Source organism: Gymnodraco acuticeps, unplaced genomic scaffold, assembly GCF_902827175.1.
Source record: "Gymnodraco acuticeps unplaced genomic scaffold, fGymAcu1.1, whole genome shotgun sequence".
Lineage (NCBI taxonomy): Eukaryota > Metazoa > Chordata > Actinopteri > Perciformes > Bathydraconidae > Gymnodraco > Gymnodraco acuticeps.
Window position 1 is genome coordinate 250,661 of NW_022990368.1, and position 14,465 is coordinate 265,125.

At 41.2% G+C, this 14,465-nt stretch overlaps 1 protein-coding gene across 4 annotated transcripts; it reads right to left on the minus strand.

Annotated features, from left to right (window-relative positions):
• Positions 1–322: 322 nt before the first annotated feature.
• kctd3 (potassium channel tetramerization domain containing 3) lies at positions 323–14,323 on the minus strand. Of its 4 annotated transcripts, none has more exons than XM_034224308.1 (20): positions 13,866–14,323; positions 13,498–13,551; positions 12,288–12,333; positions 11,909–11,982; positions 11,740–11,798; positions 10,926–11,006; positions 10,577–10,732; positions 9,631–9,721; positions 8,995–9,185; positions 8,765–8,880; positions 8,358–8,445; positions 7,775–7,891; positions 7,440–7,634; positions 7,187–7,342; positions 6,779–6,875; positions 6,441–6,634; positions 6,093–6,231; positions 5,766–5,888; positions 3,444–4,000; positions 323–3,400 (listed from the first exon to the last, which is right to left on the minus strand). In XM_034224308.1, the coding sequence occupies exons 1-20, from the start codon at positions 13,934–13,936 to the stop codon at positions 3,333–3,335; spliced, it is 2,673 nt and encodes an 890-aa protein (XP_034080199.1). In that variant the 5' UTR covers positions 13,937–14,323; the 3' UTR covers positions 323–3,332. The 4 variants fall into 4 exon arrangements, with proteins under 4 accessions (XP_034080199.1, XP_034080200.1, XP_034080203.1 ...); XM_034224309.1 differs by having other exon boundaries at positions 7,440–7,610; positions 13,866–14,322; XM_034224312.1 differs by having other exon boundaries at positions 323–4,000; positions 7,440–7,610; positions 13,866–14,322.
• Positions 14,324–14,465: the final 142 nt, after the last annotated feature.

A 14,465-nucleotide genomic window follows, 5' to 3' on the forward strand; every position in this document is an offset into this window, starting at 1 on the left:
TTTTCTGTTACTCCTAATTAGTTTTCCTGGAAAGCTACGATAAAGATAATGGAGCCCTGATGCTCAACATTAATACCTAATGTATTTATTTTATGTAAAAAAGGAGGACAACAATTCCCAGGCGACAAACTGATGCTATACCTTTCAGCCTTGCACTAATGCAGATTTGAAAGATATCCTTTTAAACAGCCGAAATACTGAACTGTAGTCTGGTGATGTTTTAAGAAAAACTTTGCAAATGGAAAATGACAACAAAACTATATTTCAGTAACCTCAGCTTACCTCCATTATTAGAGGAAAAATAAAACACGTCCAGTTTTGAGAAGTTTTAGTGAGTTTTACTTTAAATCGCATGAACATTGAAGCTCTGACGTGTTTAATGTTAACATCATTTGATCATGGGTGTGCACAGTAAATAATAATATAACACAATGCAGCATTTCTAACATACACAATGTAAAACAATGTACACGGTAGTTTAAACAAACATATGTTTTCCTTTTAGCTCGCTAGGATCTGGCTGTAATATAATGTAAACATAGCCAGAGAGGAACTGAGGGGTAAGGACAGACTAACAGTTATGTGCTAAAATACAATTTAAACTATATATTTTATATAAAATAAACACTAGCAATTTATTTTAATCTTAATAGTGCAAGTGCAAATGCAGAGTTAGGTCCAATAGCATGGTAATATCAATATAGGCATTATGATTATTAACAATATGTCATGAACAACAGTGTAAGTATTGACACACCATCACACACATCAATGCATCCACATTAGGATTTAGTTTTGAATATGTCTACTTTTTATACAGTTATTAGTGCATGAAAATGTACATCTTTGTACAGGCAGGGACCTGATGATGAAGATAAGCAACACGGTAAATATCGACTTAAAATATGTTTTATAGCTGCTTCATTTGGCAAATTATAATCAACATTTCAGGAAACTCTTTCTTGTTATATTTACCCTTTTTAAGTCACACATTTTTACATTTCCCCGACAGCATTAGCTAAATGTACCATAGATCAAGAGCTGTCCTGGTTTCTTTAACTCATCTAAAACAAACAGCTGTGTTAAAGCAGTGAAGAAGCAGTTGAGCTCACAAAATGGCTACTCTAATTATTAAGGTTGCTGCCATTTTTTTATCCAAAGCCATCCTTTTGGCTCTCCTTTAGGCCTTCACAAATACATCATAACCAAATGGACTTTCCAGTTTTCATATGTCAAGATTATGTACAATTTACACCCAAAGATGTTGATAATTTAATATGTACTGTATATCCATTCAAGAAACCACATATTCGGTTTTAGCCAGTTTTAAATCTATCATGAGACAGTTCAAGCTGAGTGAACAGGTGCTTTATGGCTCCACAGCCGTCACAAGCCTTTGGTCTAAATCCTTTACTATGAAAACACACACTGATAACCGTCATCAAGTTAAATAAGGCACTGCAACAGTCATCCAAAGCAAAACAAGACACATTCAAATCTGTTTCAACTGGAGCAAAGTGATGTAGTGTACCAGGTCCTTGTATTGAGTTGAGTGTAGGTATATTGTGATACTTAAAAGACTATTAAATACAAATAATCAGTGTGATATTGCGCAGGCACCACTGTGAAAAACTGAATTTAACTTTTTCTAGATGTGTGAACTAAAATAAGTACCAAATTGTGTTGATCTATTTAGAGGAGGAAAGGCCATGGACTGTACTGATAATGTACTGTATACCACAAAGCATAAATCAACAACTACAGATTTAGTTGTTTATATTTGATAGCTTTTCTCAAAATGAAACAAATTTGTTTTCAAATACTTTGTAAATAATCGTCAAATTGCTGCGTTAGATGAGGTGGATATGTTATCTCACAGGTGTGTGCATGCTGGCTCACTGGCATTGCTTACTGGGACTTACTTCCATCATTTAAAAAAAACATTTCACCTTTACCAGTTATGCTACCATAATGTTATAATAGGAACATTTATCTGGAACTTGTAAAGGTACATTTCAGGAAGCCAGCTGTAGTGAGAATGAGACACATGTTCACATTGTTGTTTCAGTCCAACATCTTTGTGTAGCAAATCAAGTGAACTTTAGCTCTTCTGCCATTGTTAAATAGTTGCCAGGAAGATTGCCAGCATGCTGGAGCTGCAAAACCTATCCTGACTGTTGGCTTTTTGTGTCATTGCTTAACAACAAAAACGTTGTGCCTCTGGCTGCAGAAAAGTGGATTCACATTAGGGTTTAAGTAGCTGCCAAGGTTACGGAAAGGGTCACATGTTTAGGGTATTTTTAAGGATAAATGTAACAAAGTTCACGTCTTGTCAGCGACACTTGATAACATCAGGAGTTTTTTAAAGGGGCCTTCTGATAAATCAAAAATCGGGAACGATTATGTTTAATCTCCATAAATCGCAACAAAAATGGCAAACTTCTGCTGGTTTCAGCTTCTCAAAAGGAGAGGTTTGCACCCATTGCTATACAATAGTCAATTGAAATCGATAAAAATAATGATTAGTTGTTAGTTTTCTGTTTGAAAGTAAGATGTAAGCTTGAATGATTTAGGTCAGTTTCTGAGCACAGTCATTCCTACCAGCCTATTAGACGATAAACAGTTTATATATTTGATAAAAGTAGAAACTGTGCCTTTGTTGATTCTGTTATCTGTTTAAAAGTGTTACACTATGAAAAGCGCCTTAGATATTTTTTGAAACCCTCATTCTGTTATTAGTGCTGTGCTTGTTTTGTTTCCATTTGTTCCTTAATGATACAAGCTGAACATCAGTGGCCTGCTTTGTGCTTCAAACCGGCAGCACAGCCTTCACAATACCAGGCCATGAAGACCTCTGTGTGCTCTGTTGTGACTGTTGTTTGTTTAGATGTAGAGTCAACAACATCGACAGAGAGCGAGAAACACATTTTAGAAGTTCTTCAAGACTAACTAAGATGGCCAATTGCGTCAGATTTGTGCCTAAAAATGCAAACCTCTTAGCCCATCAGACAGTAGGAGCTCCAGTTGTACCCAGCAGATTTTACAAGTGTGACGCAACTTGAAATCCCTCAAAAGATCCAAAATGAAATGCACTCCTGCGCTGGTTGAGATGGCATGCTGTTTGTGTGAGAAAATGCTCCATTATGGAGGAAAGACAGATTACCGATTTTTGGGTCCAAAGTGTGACACAGATGTTTGAGCTCCAGCGACCTAAATTAAGTTTAAATAAGTACGGTCCGGAAAGAAAACAGAGTATAGTAAACTCGTCCTGGGACAAAGTCAAATTAAAGCGTGGTAGTATCTTGTGTGGAAACCCAAAAGAAGAATGTCCTTCATCCACGTTCATCATGACGTGACATATTCCTCCTCTGCTGTGATACCCAGAATCCTCTGTAGAGGCGTACCTACAGGACGCCTCTACAGAGGATTTCACTGTCACAGGCTGCTGTCCTGATTGGACAGTTCGGGCGCGAGCTTCCTGTGACGCGGCGAGGTGGAGGAAGACAGTTTGGTCGGGGAGGGGGAGGCGTTGGAGGATGAGTCGCTGCCCCCCCCTTCAGATCCAGAGGTGACGGAGGAGAGGTGGGGAACTGGGGGAGCCCTCTTCCTCCCCAGAAAGCCTCCTTCCAGGACTCCTCTCTTCCTCACAACTCCCTCCGCCTTCCCCCCCTCTCCCCCTGATCCCTCCCCCTCCTCTGGCTGTGGAAACACCTTCCGCCTCACGTCACCTCCTGGAATGGGGCTGTCAGGAGACTCTGGGCCGCTCTCCGTCTTCACAGCAGAAACAGCAGCCGTTGCCGTGGCTCCGGTTATCGTGTTGGAGCTGGAGCTGGACGACCGGCAGGCCCAGAACTCCAGAGCCGAGGCCCTCCTCTCGCTGTCGTCGGGCCCGAAGTCACAGAGCGAGCGGCGGACATCGAGGGTCTGGGCGGGGCCCGGCAGGGGGGGCGGCCCGGTGCTGTCCAGCATCCCTCGACTCAGGGAAAAGTTCTGGAAGTCTCTGTAGAAATATGGATGGATGGAGTCAGTTACAGGCGGATAGATAAAATAAACAATATTCCAACAACTTGGTATTTTCCAAGCTTATATGAAAAGAGCATTATCAGATTGTGGCTGTGTTAGGGCTGTGCAATTAATCGTATTTTAATCGCGATTACGATTATGGCTTGCGACGATTATGAAAACAGCATAATTGACAAAATACGATTATTTTGCGGGGTGCGCTTTCGCCCCTCCCTAAAAGTCCACTCGGCCACGTGGGAGTGACATGTGTTGTGAGTGTTCAGCGCGAGCGAAGATGTCAGAACAAGAGCAGCAACTCGTTAAAAAGAAGGGTACAACTATTTCCACTATTTGCAAGTACTTTGCCTTTACATTTCACATCGCTAAAGATATGTGCCCAGTTAGCACTGTTAGCAACCAGGGCTTTAAGCAACTTGTCAACACGTTGGACAAGCGTTACGCAATGCCGTCTCGGTATTATTTCAGCAGGTCTGCGCTGCCTGCGCTATATGACAAATGCCGTGGGGAAGTTGAGAGAGATGTGGCTTCAGCTGACTACTTTGCTACCACAACAGACCTATGGTCTAGCCCAGGGGTGCCCAACCAGTCGATCGCGAGATGTGTCTAAAAATAGAACAACAATATTCTGTTTTATCGTTAATGTCCTGTAACATAATCTTCCTGTGCCAGAATAATGCACTTGAACGCATCAAAGCTTTGTGATTGGCCGGCGTCACCCCATGTGTCGGGGCGTGGCTGAGGGTCTTCAGTACAGGTGGCAATATTGTCACCTGCCTGCGCTCATCTCTGAAACCAGACCATGTAAACAGGCTGGTGTTTCTTGCAAAAAATCTTTAAGAGATGACATGAGCAGCCCTACCAGCATTTGCCATGGTGGCCTAAACATTTTTATTTGGTCTTAAATTGTAGTTCAACATTTATTTCCTGTTACTTCTGGACCATGACGGTTGGCCAGCCTTCAACGTTTAACTGAGTGGAATATGTTGAATATGTTTTACCAACATGTTGGCTATATGTTAAGGAGTTTTCAGTAGGTTGTGACAGTGCACTGCATCATATTTGATTTAATTTATTTTGGTCTAATTTATTTTTATTTATCATATTAATAATATATGTTTAGTATGGTTTTGGAAGTGCGCTCCAACATATTTGTTGATCTTGTTTATTGGTAAAATATTATTTGTTTTAAAGTTCAATAAATGGTCAATGAATAATCGTGATATCAATTATTGACCCAAATAATCGTGATTATGATTTTTGCCATAATCGCACAGCCCTAGGCTGTGTGGTCCTCACTCCTGGTATTGAAAAGGCGCAGCAAGGCATATTTTCCCCTCTCATTTATTTCCTTATTAGCTCTTTATTGGCTAAAAACACTATACACAAATCATCAGGTGTAAAAAAAACACTGGAAGATTAAAAAAAAAATGCAACTGTATTACGGTAAAGTTCTCCAAATAACTGAAAAAGACTGAATTCTCACTTATCACTTGTTGTTTTGAGATTTTAGCCACAACCCTTAAACAGCAGAGGTGAATAGATTTTTAGTTTGTGGTGTCCATTACACATAAAATAAGCGTTTAACAGTTTTATTAGGATTTTTTTCCTTGATAGAGGAATAAAAACCCAAATAAAACCCAAATGATCTGTGTGGCTTCATACCATTAGGGGTCAGTGAGAAATGCTTTGTGAGGGGGAGGTGACCCTTTAATATATCTGCAGAGTGACAAAGATCGTTTCACCTGTAGCTGTGGAAGGACTCAGTGCGTCGGGCTCGGGCCAGCAGGGGGCTCTCTCTGTAGGGCCGCACCGCTCCGTAGGTCACCTGGCTCTCAGGGATGGGCTCCTGGGCCTGTAACTGCAGACTGACAGAAGATAAAAGAGTGAGACAGGTAAGAGCTGCAAGCGACACTTCACACAGTACATATTAGTTGACAACCAATGTACTAAAGACATTATTTATAGTGATTACGGTATTGAGACAGACAGTTTTCTATTTCTGTGTATAACTGTATGTATCTGTATGGCTGTTTGTCTTTGATATGGTGTGTGTGATATTCCTGTCTAACCTTGAGCAGGACTCTCTGAGGCATGTGTGGTGCAGCACAGAGGGGGCGGGGCTAATATTTGGTGTAGCGCAGCGGGAGGTGCTCAGGTCGCACTGATCCAACAGCTGCAGCAGCTCCTCCTCTGAAGGCCCGCCTACATCTGTCAAACAAAAGCAGCTTCAGTACACAGAGAAAAATATATGTAGAATGTAATCCAAGAAATAGCCTACTGTGTAACCAGAAAATAAGATTTGGTTTTGTAGGTGAGTAAAAACATCTATGGACATTCTTTCCAACTTTACTGTTATTCGTCACCTTCCTAAGTTCAGCCTCCCCTCTTTCTCCCCTTATCTGTCCCTCCCTCCTCACCCTCTTTGTTCTTCTCCTCTCCTTTGTTAGCGTTGTCCATCGCAGTGGTCAGGTCCCACATTTGGATGCCGCCGTTGCCATGACCAGTGAACAGATAGTGCCGAGGTCGTGACCCCATGCGGCTCGAACCCTCGCACTCCCGCACCATGAAGCAAGAGATGGTGGTCAAATCCACCGACTGCACTTCACAGATCCTGACAAACACACACATTTTAAAACACAGGTCAAGAGGAGAACAGCTTACAGATAAGAAAACAACAAAGAATGGACAAATCAACTAAATTAGGTAAAAGACAGAGAAGCAAGGGTGAACGAGATACAGATGGAGAATATTATACCTCTTTCCAGTCGATGAGAGCCTCACAAACAGTTTGTTGGTGATGGGGATCACCTTCTGGATGAAAACCTGCTGATCGTCTCTCTCCCCAAATGGACCTGAGAGCAGGGACCACAATCAGTCTCTACCTGCACATCAGCCTGCCATCTCATATCTGGATGGAGCAAGTCCACTACAAAATACTGTGAGGAAACCTTTTGGATTAGAAAACTGCACTCGATTTGTCTTTTTTATAAGACGATATGTCCAATGCATGGGCTCTTTGATCAAGTAAATATTTTAATTATGTCAATCCCAAACTTGCCCCTCTTTTCGAAGATGAGTATCAGACAATCTGCTTCTTACTCTCTTGAATGCATCTATCCCTCCCTCATATTAATCATTAATCGTCTTCTCTTAACTGTCTCACCAATATCATTCCCGGAGCCGTAGCTCCCGTGGCTCTCCGTCTCCTCCAGAGACAGGATTTTGAAGGAAGCCAGAGGGGTGGAGCCGGGCTGGGTGGAGATCATCCCTCTGAAGCGCGTCACCGTCCACGTCCGAACGTGGTTGTTGTCCGCACACACTGACACACACAGAAAATCAGCAAGGGATTTCAATTACAGGTATACACCCAGGTAGGTAAGAGAGAACACAGTGAGAGGATGAAGCCCCTTCCTCACCTGACACCAGATGTTTCTCAGAGAGCATGATCTTCGTCACGGGGCTCCTGTGCACGGTGAACGTCTGGAAGAGCTGGGGGCCCGACCCCACTGTCTCCGGGTGTTGCACAATCACTCTCACGGCCCCGCTGCTCGTCCCGTACGCTATCTCTATCCAGTTCCCACTCACACCTGAGACAAGAGAATATGTAACACATACACACACACACACAGAGGACGTTTTAATGGCAGGTCAGTCACTGGGATTAATGTTACCGAGCTGAATCTAAATGAAAACACATTCATACAAGCGTTTATTTTCTTCTTTATTGATAGCCGAGTTCTGGTGTACTAACTGGTTTTAGGTGTGAGGTAGACAGACAGCGCAGTGATGGCATCGTTTGAAGGGTCGTGATAGAGCTCTGTTACTAGAAGGTCATTATCCTTCATCCTCAGTGGGAACTTTTGCATGTCTGAAAAGATATCGAAGAAATGTGAATGTGTTAACAACATTTTATGAAATCAAGGTCCAGTGGACTCAGAACAATGTTATAACAAATACTTTTTGATTAAAAATGTTTTTCTTTTATAAGTTACAGTCCAAAAGATTATCGCCCTGCTCAGAATTGTGAATAATTTGTATCCAGAGTGACATAAAACTTGTGGAAATTGACTGTTAAGACTGAGGTTGCATTGCAAATAATCAGACCTGTACCTGTCTAAGGACCACACATGAAAATGGCCACAATCAGAATTTATAAAACATCTGATTGATATACTGTATGTGCAACAAGAAGGAGATTTGGGCCAGTTTTATCTGCAGTCTGAAAGTAGCTTAAGTCACTTCCAAACATCCAATGAACTGAACGGCAGGAAAAAAAATAGGAAACCCTGTGTGCACACGTGTTTGTATGTCTGTGTGTATAAACATCCATGTACCTATGTAGTAGATGGAGCCATTGTTGCAGCCCAGCAGTAGAAAGGACCCTGCTGTGTCACAACTGGTAATAGGAACCACATCTTGAACCTTGAACACATACAGAGGAAAAGGTCAACGTCCCTCAATTGAAAGCACACACACTGTACATTCAATGAAGGGTCAAATGCGTGCACACACACACACACACACACACACACACACACACACACACACACACACACACACACACACACACACACACACACACACACACACACACACACACACACACACACACACACACTAACAGAAGAGTTCATTCACTTCACTCAGTAAAACACAAACACAGAGGAGAACCCTTATCAATCATCAAACAACTCTCTACATACACAAAATACATTATAGTGCATCATTTATTCACTCATACCTGCCAGTGCTGTGTGACGGCATTCCACACCCCGACCTTCCCTGTATGGCTTGTAGCCACCAGCTGGTTCCCAATAAAGAAGAGATCGTCCACAGGTACACCGAGACTGAACACACCTTTGGGGTCGGGGAGAGGTTGGAATTAATGTGAATTTGCGAGCTTGGAGGAAAATAGATCACAAATCAGCAAGGTGGTATTAAGACACAAACATACAGTAACTCTCCGTTTACCTATCTCATTTCCATTGCCTCCATCTTGGATGTTCCACAGGATGATGTTACTTTCAGAGGCGGCGGCCACCATCTTGTCCTTGTCTCCATGCGGGCCTCCCACCACCTTGGCGTTTAGTGCGATGCGTTCAATGGTCCAGTCAAGGTAGGGGGAAGAAAACACCTGCTGCCATCCTGAAGATTCCTTTATCCTGTAGTGAGACACACATACACACATTTACCTCTGCTTCTATTCTTACAAAGAGCCATAATTAAGTGTTTTATAATATATATTTTAAGGACAGTTTTGAAGAAATAGGTATGTTTTGAAAGAGCGTGAGGATATGAAAAGTCAGCTTTCATTAGCAACGTAACTAAACGAGCAGATCCAGAGTGAAACAAACGATTCCAACTAAATTACATTTTGTGGTCTACTTGTTTTGATAAAGAAAAATACATCACTAATTTAACTTCACATGTCCATAGTCAAAGAGCGTGTGTACTGACACGAGTATAGAAGGTTTAGTGAGAAATGTGAGACACAACAGATAATGACTCCAGCTTCCTATCATAAATAATTGAATGTCTCTCCCTGATGAACTGTAGAAAGGATGAGAATTGTTTTACTTTTAACCCACCATGCTGTGGCAGTATTACCTGTAGCAGATGACATAGTGAGCATAAGCTGCTACAATCCAGTTGTGGTGTCCCGCTATGATCAGCACCTTCCTGGGGTCAACCACAGGACCTGCACATGCACACAAAATACACATAAGCACACAACTTTTGTAGTAAATGTCCTTTCGTCCCCCCTATAGTATTCATTAGTTGTCTTTATGTAAAGTACAATATAAAAAGTAGATGTTGAATATGTAGGGATCAGTGATTTTTACTTCAAAATATGGTATGATATAAAACACCCATCTGATATCGTTCTGCATCAGTCCAGAGCACACACTATTGTTTATTGTAGCTAACTTTTCTTTTCTGATGTCATCCTCAACAGAGAGCAGGCCGATGGGAAACTAGGCCTCTCATACAGCAGTGAGAAGATGTGTCAGGTCACATTAGCTCCAGCAATAATGCACACTCACAGAAACACACGCACATGTGGACATGCATAAAAGGTACATGTACTATTCTCTCGTACTGTCACACACGGACACATGTGACACACAGATAAACATGTAGGAACATACACTCGGACATAACGAATATGAAACCAAGATGTATTTTCTGCCTGTTTTCTTTTTTCTAAGATGAAGCTTAGGCTCTGTTACTTTCAAACCACAGCTGTAAGCATTCATATAATCTACAACCTAACCATGTTGTATCTCTGTCAAGAACGTTATGTTAACAATTTGGTTTCTCTTTTTCTCAGCAGGGTTAAGGTGAAACTGCTCATTTCAAAGAAACTTGGTGCAAGGGTGTAGCATGGGCCAGGAACCCATTGTATTTAGGAGTGGATCTGAATCACAGGAAACATACATGTGTTATTGGACTTTTGGCAATAGCCTTGGGATAAGTTTGTGTTCTGTGAGGGCCCTTTATAGTTTATCTTATCATTTTGGACACACTTGAAAAGATGTCCTATGTTGCTCACCCAGTTTGTGGTTGTCGTCTGTTCCAGGTGAGCCAGAGAGAGATGGGTGAGGAGGGGGACCCACGCGTGTGAAGCCCTCTGCTCCACTGGGACCCGGCCCATCAGAGGAGGGGCCATGGGTGACTGAGGCAGGCCCTGACTTACGGGCAGGGATGGCTGTCAAAAAAATATACACTGACATTTATAGATAGAAAGTTGAGCAGATTTGTATTTTTATAATGTTCTGTGAACTAAAAACAATTGTGTCAAATCCTGTTGTTTTTGGAACATACATTGAAACTTCTGTTGAGTGTATTGGTTTACTCTTTTTTCAGATCTCTTTCTGTTCCACTCAGTTGCATGTCTTTACCTGGAGGCGGCAGGTAGCCATGGAAGAGAACGCTACCACAAGAAGAGCGGTCCAGTTCCTCACACAGCAGCAGGCGCCGTACTACACACACACACAAATACACACACATAACATTCCATGAGCCCCTGATGACCAGAGAAGCTTATTACTTATTATTAATACTTGTGTAATTTCTGCAAAACAAATTAAAACACTTGTAATGCTTGAAATAATGCAATGCATGATTATATTAAATAATGCGAAATTCATGGATTTTAAACATCATACTCCAAGTTATTGTTATTCATGTTAATCATAAAGTTCATGACCTATAAAATGCTGTTTTTGAGTTGAGGGCATTGTCTATGATTTAAATTCTGTGATATTTTGCAGTGTATTGTATGTAATGCTGTATATTTGATGATTTTAAGCAGGTGATCAGTTTACACAAAAGGTAACTTTCCCATTGAGGCTCAGACAAGTTACAAAGACTGAAACAGGAAGTTTAACCACAGTAGAGCACATGGAAACAACGGTAATAAGGTTTTGACCCTGGTCAGGTGGCCTTTGAAGCCAAAACAACATTTTATGTTACACAGAAAAGTTTCCCTTGTAATACATCATTACATTATTGTTGTTTACTTTTACTACAGATGTTCAAATTGCACCACAACAAGCCCAGCCGGTACACACTACCTGGTGATGTTGACATGTAGCGACCAAAAAGTTGGCCACAGAACAAACTTGATACAACACAGTAGCATTATGTTTGTGCTAAGGATAAGGCTGCTACCTTCATTTCCTCAACAAACAAAAGCTCTATAAATCAACACACCTAAAGGCGTTATCCCGTAAAACTCTGCTTCATGTCGCAGGACGCTGATGTTGACACCCCTACAGAGAAAAACACAGCAGAAGTATTAAGTGAGACTGGTTACTACTTAAACATAATGTTTTGTTGAAGTAAACATTTAGTGAAATATCTGAATATTCTGTCTTCTTACCGCAGGTCCAATTCTTTGGTTCTTAGGAAATTCAGAATTGGTGCAAAAGCTGTGGGGTCTCGGTCTATAAATATCTGTGGGTGGAGAAACATCCTTACTGACATTGAAATAATTAAAAAAGTGAATTTGTAATTAAAAAAAACATAATTTCACAATAGGAAAGGGGATTAAATGTGATGACACTATTTATTTTATTTTATATGGTCTCAAACTGTACAATTTATTAGATGATCATACACGTATAATATAAGGGTCATGCATCATATTTTTCAGCAGATAATGTCCTATCAGCTGGAAGCTTTTAGAGAATGATTATATGTTGCCCGCAGAGACTGTCCTAGTTTATTTTTCAATAAGGAGCAACAAAGGATATACTTACAGCTCCAGTTTCATCCCGAAGAGTGGATATCCTTCCACTCAGCAAACTGGAAATTACACACACACACACACACACACACACACACGTACACACGTATACATCACTTCAGGGGACATTACATTGACTTACATGCATTTCCTGGAGACTTATCCTAACCTTAACCATAACCAACACATGCCTAACCCTAACCTTCACCCTAAAATTAATGATTCCCCTCATGGGGACCTCCATTGTGTCCCCATAAGGGAGGTGAGTCCCCACACGTGACTGTGTAAACAGATGTAGGTCCCCACAAGTATAGTAATGCTAGGACACACACACACACACACACACACACACAGTACTCCAGTTAACCCTATGACCTGTCCTGTTTCACTTATTTGCACACTGACTTTTACATGTTGACTCTACTACAGATTAGTGCTGCATCAGCATGTCTGAAAGTGTGTATGAAGAATGTCTTCATATTGACTGTACACTGCAGACAGCTGGGGGCACAGAGACTGACAGGCAGGCAGACAGGTGCTCTGGCAGATAGACTGACAGACATATAGCACGACTTGGTCAGCTGTTGTCAAACTGTGAGCTCACTCCTGTGTTTGAGTTTGTTCCAATTGTGGTATTTGCCCAGCCCCTATTGGCTATTTCCCTTTAACAGTGGTTTCCCCTCACACCTAAATAACTCACTATATATAAAGCGGACCACATTTGTAATCCCCTGACATTTACAATCACCAGAATGTTGGAAGTATGAAGCAAGACAGGGAAGAGATAATGGAACATCAGTACTTAACATTAATTATATAATACAAGGTTTGTTTTATCGGTTTGCATGAGCACGCTCACTGAGCTTCGATCTATTTTTGGTGAAACTCATACATGCCATAGCAATCTTGCAGTTTAATTAGCCTACTTTCAAGGGGTTGTCTAGACATGTTACATTTTCTCAATTAAAATGTGTCAGGTTTACGCCTGCTTAAAAATATGAACAGTATGTGTTAAAAATGGACTTACTGCAGAAGTCTCTCTGTATTTAGTTTTTTCCTTCTTTATTAAACACAGCCAGATACTTCTAATAATTAATACTCTTAAACTGCACTCATGTAGCCAGTGTTTCAATTGCTTTTTTTATTATTATTTCTAACACTTCACAAAGAGTCAATTTTGTTTCATGCATCATCTGTTTTTGAAGAGAGTCCAATAAATCCACCTTGAGAAGAAAGAGTCTGGGATCCACATCAGAGTCTGTCTGGAGGTGCTGAACCTAAGATATAAAGACAGAATAGCACAATCATTACAAACACTGCGAGAAGGAAAATGTAGGGTCAGTTCACTCTTTGGCATGACAATGTTAGATGGTAATGGCATGCCAGAAAAGGAATTGCCTTGTACAGTAGCCTAAGGTCAGATTAAATGAGTGAATAGTGCATATATAATAAGGACATAACCTTAGTGCTGTATCTACTTCAGCTACAACCATGACTGCTTGACCATAAATATTGTAAATATCATCATACACGTAGGTAGACAGAGCTCAATGTCCCAATGACGACCATCATCTGTCCTGTTGATGATTACCTTGTCCCACCGACATTTAGCTGAATGATCTCTCCCATCCCAGGCGTTAAGTTGATGCCATTCGTAGCCATGATGACCGAGCCACTGGGTTGTTGTACGGGAAAGTCACTGTTTCGTTATAATTGTTACTGTCACGACGACAGCTAGCTTGCTAACACCCCTCAGCCCAGCCGATGTCCCGTCTGTCCCCAGCCTCACAACCTCTCCTTCGTCCCACCTTCCATTAAATATAAACGATCTATACGGACAGCCTCGGTATCTTGAAGCCTCCGCATAGTGGGCGAGGGGAAACAGGGGGCCTTTTTATCCAAAAGGCAGCCACACAACAATTCCTTTATTTTCCAGCGAGCTAGTTTGCATCACTGCCTTGCATGTAAATCGTGGATAACATCTTGCGCAGAATATTAGCAACGTGAAACAGCTGTACAAACCGTATACAAGTTAGGCGAGAGCGTTCACCTCTGACAACTTCCGGTTTCACCTAAACGACAGATATTGAACCCCTAGAAACTTATTTTGTTGGAAAAATGAATACTTAAAATAGGAATTCTGCATTAAATATAAGCGGTTAGTGGTTAGTGAAATCGCTTTGTCAGATAT